This window comes from Agaricus bisporus (genome assembly GCF_000300575.1).
Source record: "Agaricus bisporus var. bisporus H97 unplaced genomic scaffold AGABI2scaffold_6, whole genome shotgun sequence".
NCBI classification, from domain to species: Eukaryota; Fungi; Basidiomycota; class Agaricomycetes; order Agaricales; family Agaricaceae; genus Agaricus; species Agaricus bisporus.
In genome coordinates, this window is record NW_006267369.1 from 1,099,292 (window position 1) to 1,109,469 (window position 10,178).

Here is a 10,178-nt window from a genome sequence, read left to right on the forward strand (position 1 = left end):
GGCGATACCGCAGTTTGTCGGAAAATTCCAAGCCGCATGATCAGGTGATGGCATCTGATTTGGCCTTGCTAGGCATCAACATTCTGAGTGAATTCTGATAAGTTAGCTAATATCATGATTACATCATGATCACGCCTTGCCAGGACTCGTTGTTGATGCTGTGGCTGTGCGAGGATCATGCATTATATAATCCGTGATTAATAATATTCCACCGAGAAAAACGTCTCCGAATCGTGTATCAGCAGCCTTCTGACCTTCAAAACCTCATAGAAACAAAGGTTAGATACCACTCTATTGTAGAAAATATTTGATTTCTCCAAAACCTGCATCTGGCTGAAAGATACCCCTATCCAAATACCATCATGCATTGACACGTGACAGCATGGGCTCGAAGTCTCGATTCGGATTCCGTCATCAATGAAATATTGCCTGGCAAAAAATTCAATGATTGAAATGTCAGATAAGGTGTTCTTATCATAGTATCGAACTTTTACAATTGACTACCACTTGTACCTTCCTCTCGAGTTAATGCAGCGCACTTGTGATATTTGCTCTCGATCAATCAATGGGCGGGGTTATGGTATACACCGAAAAGCATGTATTAAAAAACAGCAGCAACAACAAGAGGCCTTACAGCATGATGAAGCGATGGATCGAGGTAGCCGTATGTCAAGCAATGATCTTTCTAATGTTCCTTTGATTCAGAATTACTGAGTGTAAATTCTTAAGTGCCGTCTTCATCTGAAGCAGGTGGAAATTACCTCCCGATTGACTATCTTGGTATTAACGAGTAAAGATCCCACTCATCACAATGCTTATTATCATTGATATACCAAATTCAGGATTCAGAGAGAAGCCGCTCAAGCCTGTTTTGACAGTATTACTCCACTATCCTCATCACTTCAAGACATTGTTACCATTGATAATCCCGTTGAAACATCTGAAATTCCAAGAAATATAGACATCATGACGTCGGGCAGTGGTGAGTTTATCGATTTATAGATTCTAATCTAATTATCTGCTTCAATTAATATTATTTTCAGATGTTGGCTCTGATTCAGGCGCGGCCAATCATCCTCATCTGCCTTGCTATCCGAATGGAAAGATAATGGATACTATCCCTGAACCATATTCCATTTATACCGAGTATCACCCCTCATGCAACCGCCCTCCAACCATCAAAAAGGTTCACGAGCATAATCTTAGAAAATTTCCTGACATCATACCGGAAAAACATCCCTGGTGACCATTCCGGACTCGACTCGACTTTGAAGTACTTGAATTTGCTATGGAAATTGGTTTAAACAAAGGGCAATTGAGCCGTTACATTCACCTTCTACACCAAACAGCTGAACTGGCAGAAAACCACAACGAGAAGTTTACGGTAGAAAATGCAAATAATGCTTTGAGATTGTGGGAGTACGCAGCTAGCCTTCGAGTAGCTGTAAGTATTAATTATTATATCACCTTTAATGCGCCTGTTATCATACCTCCAAACTGATAAGATAAACTCATTAGTTTCAAACCAAAACTATTAAACAGCAATATGGACGTGAAACAGAGCCAAGAGAGTTTAAATTCAAGTACCGTGACCCTTGGGACTGGGCTGTGGAAATCATCAAGGAGCCTCATCTAAAGAATCATTTCGTTTGGGGACCGGAGAAAACATATCAATGGAATGGGAATGACTGGGAGCGGTTTTATGACGAGCCATGGTCAGGAGATGCATGGTGGAATGCGCAGGTTAGTATTTTGTTAACAAGACATTTTGATTATAAAATTCAATGATGATTTGCGCTGATGATTTGCGCCGTATATTTTGGTAGAGTCAGCTTCCAAGGGATGCGCCTGAGAATTCACGACTTGTTGCTTTTATTTTGTACGCCGATAAAGGCAAGCTCTCTTCATTTGGGACTGCAACTGGTTATCCTATCATTGCTCGACTCGGTAACTTGCCAGTAACGATCCGAAACAGTAATGGTATAGGTGGTGGATGCGTTGTTGGCTGGCTTCCAATTGTACGTCAACATATCCAATGTTTCTGAATTCATTATAAATAACTTTTTGTTGATTATATATGTAAAGGTCAAAGAAGAATCGTCGGAGACCGGTAAAAAAGGGTTCATTGCCTTTAAAAATGCTGTTTACCATAGTTCTTTCAAACAATTTCTCTCGAACATTGCTGAATTATCTTACGTGGGATCAAGTACAATGTGCGCAGATGAGATAGTGCGCTCACTGTGGCCGTTTATCCTCATACTATCTGCAGATTATGAAGAGTTGTGCGTGTCATTATCTTTGAAAGTCAATCTTACACTTTCTAATTTTGAAATTCTTATTTCACGAACATTTTAATTGGTATTATAGTGTAGCGATGACCCTTATTTGTGGGGTCAAGAGCCTATATCCCTGCCCGGTTTGCTTAGTACCGAGAGATTATCAGTGGGATCTCTCAAAATAATTCTCATTACGCCAACAAGTCAATTCGCAGAAAATCTTTTTGGAGGCAATGGAAATGCGAACACAAGAACAACGGGAACAACATCTCAAACAGTATGGCCTTCGTCCAGTTGAGGTATGCCTAGTGCTTTAACTACTAATGTTGAAGTTCATATTTTATTGCCGACAAATCTAATCTTATCAATCAGAATGCCTTTTGGACTATCAATGCCGACCTCACTGACTTACATGCTGCCGTTTCCTATGATTGTCTTCATTCCGATGATAACGGTCTTTGGAAAGATCATTTCTTCGGCCGTTTCAAGGAAATTTGCAAAATACTTGGACGGAATAGTATCTCTGCAATTGACACACAGTAATTATTCATCATTAATATTCTATACATGGATTAAGGCAAATACTAATGAAACCATGATATAGATTTGACTTAGTGCCTCGATGGCCGGGTCTCAACCACTTCCAATCGGTTATGAATATCACTTTCAACGATGGATCAAAAAATAAAGACATATCTAAGGTATGGTATAGAGTACCTCTATTATAGTATCATTAATTAATGTAAATGTTAACATTCAGATATTTTTGTATGTGTCTCAAGCAGTTTTTACGCATGACAGAAACTCAGAGGGTTATTATCTCTTGAGATGTTTACGGAGATATCTCAATGTTCGGATGTATGCAGATTTCAATCTACTTACTGAATCGACTCTTCGTGCAGCTCAAGATGAGCTTGAAAACCATTTTTACTCCAACTTCCTGGTGAGTCTCAATGATCGTAACTCCAAACAGAGATTTATACTCTAAATTATAGTCATATTTAGAACTTATTGGAGCCCAAGAAGCAGCTACTGATCATCAGAAGGATGAAACACACGAACATTCTGACGTCAAGTCATGGAATTTCCCAAAAATCCATCTCCGGAAGCATCTAATCTCCGATATCCGTAATAAGGGTGTAACTCGGAACTATAGTACAAAGCCTAATGAGAAGATGCATGGTCCAATCCGACAAATGTACCTACGTCGAACTAACTTCAAGGATTATGCTGACCAGGTGTGCAAAAAACAGTGACTTTCCTTGCTTAATAGAATATGAAATTTTCGTGTCTAATAGATTTTACAAGCAAATCACCATCTAGCCGTTGCAGAACTGATACGTAGTAGGATTGACCTCCTGGATAACATCAGCCAATTGTCAGACACTACAGCCAATGGTCCGGATCTCGACTTTGATGCCAAGCCCATTGATAATCAGGATTCAAGTTGTAATCTGGTTGCGAGGATTACACAGGAATACAGTGATCTCCGAAAGTTGCGGTCTCCGGAAAGCCCTTGTTCTTTTGCCGAGTTTGAGGCATCTCGAACATCAGACAATCCCGCATTCTTGTCTTTCCGGAAGGGATTGACAAATTTCCTCAAGGTGTTTCTTCCAGCAAATGGTATTCCATTTCCAGATCTTGGACCTTCCGGAGCAAGAAATTTCAAGATAAAGGCAGAAAATAAGGTGATATCAATATTTTAATTTACTTATAATGCTCATATCATACTAGCTAACAGAATGGAAGACACTTGAAGTCAGGTACCAATGTTCAGCAGACTGGGAAATGAAAGCCAACCTACTACGGTGCAACCCCAAGTTTCACGGCCAATTACGTCAGGACTGTGTACTGGTTGCAGGCTCCCCTGAAAATTTCTTTGCTCGATTGCTTGCAATTTTCACGTTTACTGTTGGCAAACATGAACTTGCATTGGCCTATGTTCAACCATTTGAGCAAATTTATCGCCACCGCAATAGGTTGATTAGTGATACCGAGTTAGAACTTCTTTGGTACCGAGAATAACCACCCCAGAATGTGATATTCATATCCATACATTCGATCATTCGAGGCGCCGTCCTATTATCAAGTGGAGATCATAGTACTCATCGGAACTCAGATCATTTTCTATTTGATCTGTTAGATCCGGATATGTTTGTACGTGGACGACAGATCCTCAAGAGGTTCGTATTAAACTATTGAATAACATTGATCATACCCTAATACTAACTTGGTTTATTTGTTAATAACATCTTCATTATTAGTCTTGAAGCCTAGAGTTGGATGCTTGTCAATACAACGACTAGTCAATATATTAGTCAACTTATCGGGCATCGTGTTCGGTGTAATTCAATCTATGAGTTTCAGCACGACTGATAATGAAGAATTCCATATAATCATATTAAGTAAATTAATATGTCATGCCATAGTGAATATAATATCCTACTCCAACCACAATTACCGCTTGAGTAAAAAACCTGCGTCTCATATTTCCATGATGTCACTGATATTAAAATCATGATATCAATCGGTATTATTAGTCTAATTAAGGTGATAAGATGGATCAAATAATGCCAACGATTGTGTTTTATTGGTTAATATTACTGTGAGCCTGTGGCCTCGCACATTCTGTCTTGGCTTTTATTGAATATCAATAACTGTGTGAGGCAGAATACTGAGTCATGGAATACGTTTTTATGACTCTTTCGTTGACTAAACTCAAGTTTCAGAGGCTCTCACCGCTTCCCAACCTGAACTCATGAGAACATGAGGTATTGGGTGATAGATACTTAAAGCTACGTGGTTTTGGCTCGAAATACAAGGCAGGAAGCCTCACTACTCTCACTTCTATCACTTCCCATTGATTGTCCATTGTCCGAGTCGTCCATTGTAATCCCCTACTCGTCGGCGTGCTATCGTAGCAATGAACCACGCCATTATCACTCAACATATTGGTACCGAATCAGTGGCCACCTTGCGCGCGGTACGTTACAATACTAGTATTAGCTTACATTGATTTCTATTCGACATTAACGTTGCTTAAATTACAGTGTTTGGCAAACACTCAAACACAACTAGATCAGGCGCGTGATGAGATAAAGCGTCTTCAGCTGGAGAATGCTTCTCTGAAGGCCAAGGCCGATGCGAAACAATCAAACAAGCGTGTAACGGTTACAGGACCCTTCGACTATACAGCAGAGCTTCGTTTGATGGCAAACAAATTTACTCTTTTCGACTATCCTTGGGTCAAATACATAGTATTCCAGGTTGCTTGCCCTCCACAAGCTATTCCTGTTGAAGAACGGTACTTGAGCGATGAGAACGCCATGGCACACCTCCGGTTCCGCCTTTTCGAAGCTGCTACCACAGAGCTGAAGCCCTATCCGACATCAGCAAAGATATCTGAGTTTGGTAATAATGTGCGTCTTTTTCCTCGCCATTTATTATCTATGGATCTATCAACTTGATAATTCCGTTTTAGTTTGTTTTTTACTGTCAAACACAGCGGTCAAACATGATCCTCAAAGCCCGTAAATCAGTTGCAAGTATTTTTTCCGGTGTTTTCCCAGAACAACCTATCGATCTATGGTCTAATGAAGAACGCCGTGCTGCCAGTGAATTCTACCAAGGTCTTTACTTGACAAAGAAGGACGAAAATCAGCCAGGAGTCTTCAAAGATATCTTAGCTCCTATTATTTTTGCCAATTGTGAAGTTAAAGCGAAAGGAATTTTTCAGAATGAGGTATTATATCGCGTGAGTATCAATAATATTTCCCTGTTGGCATTATTCTAAACGACACTGATAATCAACTCCGGCCATTATTTAGATTGGTATTGTATGCCTTTTTGGATCTGGCCCACTTGAAGGGAAAAAAGCGTCAAAGAAAAGTAATGGTATTGTATGGAAAGTCAAGCATGTCAGCGCAGGATTCATTGCTTGGACATGTGTTGTGGTACGCTGATTCCGCCTCTTTGATCTGAACTTCTGATAACGAAACTATTTTCCCATTTGTATCAGGCACTGTATCTTATCTCCAACGATCGCACTTTTGAAGAAATTGGTCCTACATCGGGAATTTCTTATGCTAATGCATATACAACATACAAGGAGCGCATTGAACTCCATGCTGAAAGCCCTCGCTTTCGTGATCTGATCAAAAAATGGAATATGCGAATTTTTGGCACAGAAACCGAGAGTGCTGGAGCAGAGGCAACTGACTCCCATGGAACTATCGAAGCACGCTTAGCTGCAATGAATGCCGAGCTATTTGATGACCCTGGATCAGAATATGGGTCAGATGCTGATGTTCTTTCGCAGAATCAGAACAGTGAAAGTAAATATTCCCATAAGATCTCATCGCACTACTCACGATTGGCACGTTACAGGTCCTCTCAATTCAGTCCCTAGTGATCTCAGAGCCGCTTTGAGCTCCGTTAGCCACAGCGATCCTATTATCTCGGTTCTCCCTAATAATACTCCTTCATCACTTCTATCCATACCAAATCATCCTGACATGCCAACTTCACGTACCTCACAGCCCGGGATCCTTCACTATACCGGCATTGACTCCCGGAACCAGTGATTTCACTGCACCAGAATGACGATTCTGAATTAGAATCAGGTGACTCAGATGCTGAGCTTCTTTTCCCTGAACGAAATCCTTCTTCTCGAAATTCTCTGCGATAATATCTGTCCACAATGGTTCGTCTCACATTCATACATTTGGCTCGGATCTGGGACTAATCTTTTTTTCATCAAATAGATGACTTGATCGCACAATTCGCACATCCAGATGCCAATATTGTTGCTGATACGGCTATTAATAATGCTGTGACTATTAGTAATACTCTCAATGTTCAAGCTCCAAAGCGAGGGAGAGGCCGTGGAAGGAGTCGTGGTGTTACAGTTGGTGGTGTCAGCAGTGGACGTAAAGTGGGCGCCCCACCTCCGATTGAAGCAAGTCAAGCAACTGTGACTGCTGTTAATAATCAAATGGTAAATTCAAGATCAGTTGTTCCCGCACGTCGTAGCACTCGCAATAAGGGTTGATACGATATTTTGGGTCAATAGCCATAAGGTAAGGTGTGTATCTTTTTCTGAGCCACTAGTCTCTAAGTGACATGATATATTCAGTTTGATTTCAACGTATTAACAAGTATGCTTAGTGTAGTGGAAGTTATGCTCGTTAATAATATAGTATGATTACAACAGATGTCGCGGGTTCGAATCATGGCAAGGTAAGTAAATAATTGCAATACATAATCAGGTTGACATCATGATAATAATAAGTATAGTAAGTATAAAATTCATATAGTCAGTATAATAAGTATCATCAGAGTATCGTCATATATATTTTTGCGTTGTCATGGAATGACCTTATATAATAGCCTTATAAGACTGCCCAGCCATTGTCATGCCTGGACAAACTGATTGCCGCCCTCGGCAACTTGTAAGGGACCTCGCCGCCTTGTAAGGCATCATAGGGCTGACCTGGTGAGGGAACACTACCCTAAAAAGGCCATATAAGATCAGATGCCTGACAAGGCTATTAAATGCATGATCACGCGATCCTGAGTTTTCCGACATTGTAATGGCCCCAGGAAAGTAAATAGCCTAGCGCTGCATCGATGAGCGTCTTGCCGGAGATTCCGTTTAATAGGAATGAATCTGGCCTTCTCTAAAGTCCACTGTCAATTCATTAGTAAAAATACTAACAAGCGCGGAGTTCCATTCCTTCTCAGTATTTCAGGAATTAATTTACAGCGGGTGTCTCGGAACGGGTTGATATTTTTTATTTCGATACTGGTTGCCAGTGAACTTTACTAGTCTCCGAGCGTGGAGTGCCAGTTGCCACCGCTTCTGACGAAGTGGTGGAACTGTGAGCCACGAAATTACGAGAGCTCTCCAAAAGCCTCTCGCCGAGTGTTTGAGTATGTGATGTTAGAATGACGTAGTGTACCGGGGGATGACGAGTGCCAAAATTTATCCGAAGTGACTGTCCGATGCGAGGATCTAGCTTAATAGCTGATATGACTCCAACCTTTATGTCTCACCACCCATTGTTATCTCAATCATGCAGCAACCCACCAGCGACCAGTCTGAAAAGTCTACCCACACAGAAGCCGCCCAAGGCCAGCTATCTCATCGCTCATCTGGTAGTTTGACTCCTTTCGACCAACCCACCGCCGTTCATTTCGGTGCTGGTAGCATAGGCCTTGGTTTTATCGGCGTCCTCCTAGCCAAGGCTGGCTACTATGTCATTTTTGCCGACATAAATTCTAAAGTCATCAATCGACTCAACGACGATACGTCATACACCATCAATTATCTCGAACCCCGACGTCCCAAACCCTTTCATGTACACAATGTATCTGGCGTCCTGTCGAGCGACAAAGAGGGTATCATGGAGCTTGCGATGGACATTGCAGACAAAGAGATGAAACTCATCACCACTAGTATAGGCTTTGGCGCTCTTGACAAGGTTGCTCCCATCATTGCTCGAGGAATCACTTCTCGCAAGCAAGGAGATGGAGGGTCTCTTAACGTCATCGCTTGTGAAAATGGTAAAGGTGCAACAGATGTTCTTAAGGACGCCGTCTACCATAATCTGGATAAGGAGACGCAAGTCTGGGCCGATGACTATGTCGGGTTTGCGAACTGCTCGGTTGACAGAATCGTGCCGCAACCTTTGCAAGAGCAAAAGAAGCTCTTAAATATCGGGGTTGACAAATTTTTCGGTTCGTTTGTCCATTACTTTGCCAAAATAATCCGCCTCTCACTTCATCTCAGAGTGGGTTGTCGATATTAAAAGTCTCAAATCCGTCAATCACGACGGTCCCAAGCCTAGCCTCAACCCTCCAATACCGGGGATGATTCTGACAGAAAATCTCCCTGCGTTTCAGGCTCGCAAACTTTACACTTTCAACTGTGGGCATGCCACCACTGCCTATCTCGGCATACTCTACGGGCACAAAGTAATCAGCGAAGCTATCAATGACCGATCAAACGTCTTCCCGACTGTTCAGGGTGCCATGCGCGAGAGTGGTCACGCATTGGTGAAAGAATATCCCGATGTCTTCGATGAGGATGGTATGGAAGAGCATATTCAAAAAACCATTGGCCGTTTCAAGAACCCCGAAGTCGTGGATGATCTCACTAGAGTAGGACGTAATCCACTTCGCAAGTTGGGTGTCGAGGAACGCTTGTTGGGACCTTTCCATCTTGCGAAGAAGCACGGTTTACCGACGGAACACTTGGCTGTTGGTATTGCAGCAGCTTTGATGTATAGGAATGATGAAGACGATCAAGCCGTCGAGTTGAAGGATACAGAAGAGAAGTTCGGCATTGAGGAGACCGTTGTAAAAATCCTCAGTTTGCCCAAAGGCGGTGATCACTACAACGAGGTCATGCACGCATACGGGACTCTAAAGGGGAAGACAACGCGGCCCCAGGAGATGAATTAGACACGAGTAATATCTTAATGTATTATGAATAATTGAAAGGTCGTCGTGTTCAAAGACGACCTCACTAGGCGGGAACGTTGAAAGTACAGTAGACGCGAGGTGTGTCGTTGGAGAGTGAAAGAAAGAGGAGTTCCTTTACATGTATCTTCCACTAATATATGTGTATGACCAAGAATAGAGGTCTCTTTTGACGTACGAGGTAGATGTAAGCCAGAGAGGGCTTACAACAATGTCTTAATGCCATTTTTTTGCGACGCGTACTTTTGATGAGATTGTTATATTACCCTCAACAAGACATAGAGGAGACAAAGGATACAGCCAAGCGAAGTTAGTACGTATCAAGTACAGGTAAAGAACAGGTATAGAGTTTGGTGGAGGTGAAAGGAGGGGGGGGGGGGGGGGGGGGGGGGGGGGGTCCAAAAAAAAAACCTTTTTTTT

The 10,178-nt window shown here is 41.9% G+C and overlaps 3 protein-coding genes across 3 annotated transcripts; all 3 read left to right on the forward strand.

The window, feature by feature from the left end:
- Positions 1-1,288: 1,288 nt before the first annotated feature.
- On the forward strand, positions 1,289-4,301 carry AGABI2DRAFT_118735 (hypothetical protein; the record flags this gene model as incomplete). The annotated part of the gene is made up of 12 exons (XM_006461820.1): positions 1,289-1,444; positions 1,519-1,743; positions 1,827-2,018; positions 2,086-2,282; positions 2,373-2,416; positions 2,481-2,575; positions 2,649-2,815; positions 2,881-2,977; positions 3,037-3,219; positions 3,272-3,514; positions 3,575-3,964; positions 4,011-4,301. The coding sequence occupies 12 exons, from the start codon at positions 1,289-1,291 to the stop codon at positions 4,299-4,301; spliced, it is 2,280 nt and encodes a 759-aa protein (XP_006461883.1).
- Positions 4,302-5,199: 898 nt separating this feature from the next.
- AGABI2DRAFT_143635 (hypothetical protein) lies at positions 5,200-7,730 on the forward strand (the record flags this gene model as incomplete). Its single annotated transcript, XM_006461821.1, has 10 exons — positions 5,200-5,259; positions 5,327-5,695; positions 5,782-6,030; positions 6,104-6,229; positions 6,295-6,610; positions 7,040-7,237; positions 7,284-7,359; positions 7,475-7,514; positions 7,544-7,570; positions 7,665-7,730. The coding sequence occupies 10 exons, from the start codon at positions 5,200-5,202 to the stop codon at positions 7,728-7,730; spliced, it is 1,527 nt and encodes a 508-aa protein (XP_006461884.1).
- Positions 7,731-8,338: 608 nt separating this feature from the next.
- On the forward strand, positions 8,339-9,795 carry AGABI2DRAFT_178863 (hypothetical protein). Its single transcript, XM_006461822.1, has 2 exons — positions 8,339-9,014; positions 9,067-9,795. Exons 1-2 carry the CDS (start codon positions 8,351-8,353, stop codon positions 9,738-9,740), a joined length of 1,338 nt encoding a protein of 445 aa, XP_006461885.1. The 5' UTR covers positions 8,339-8,350; the 3' UTR covers positions 9,741-9,795.
- Positions 9,796-10,178: the final 383 nt, after the last annotated feature.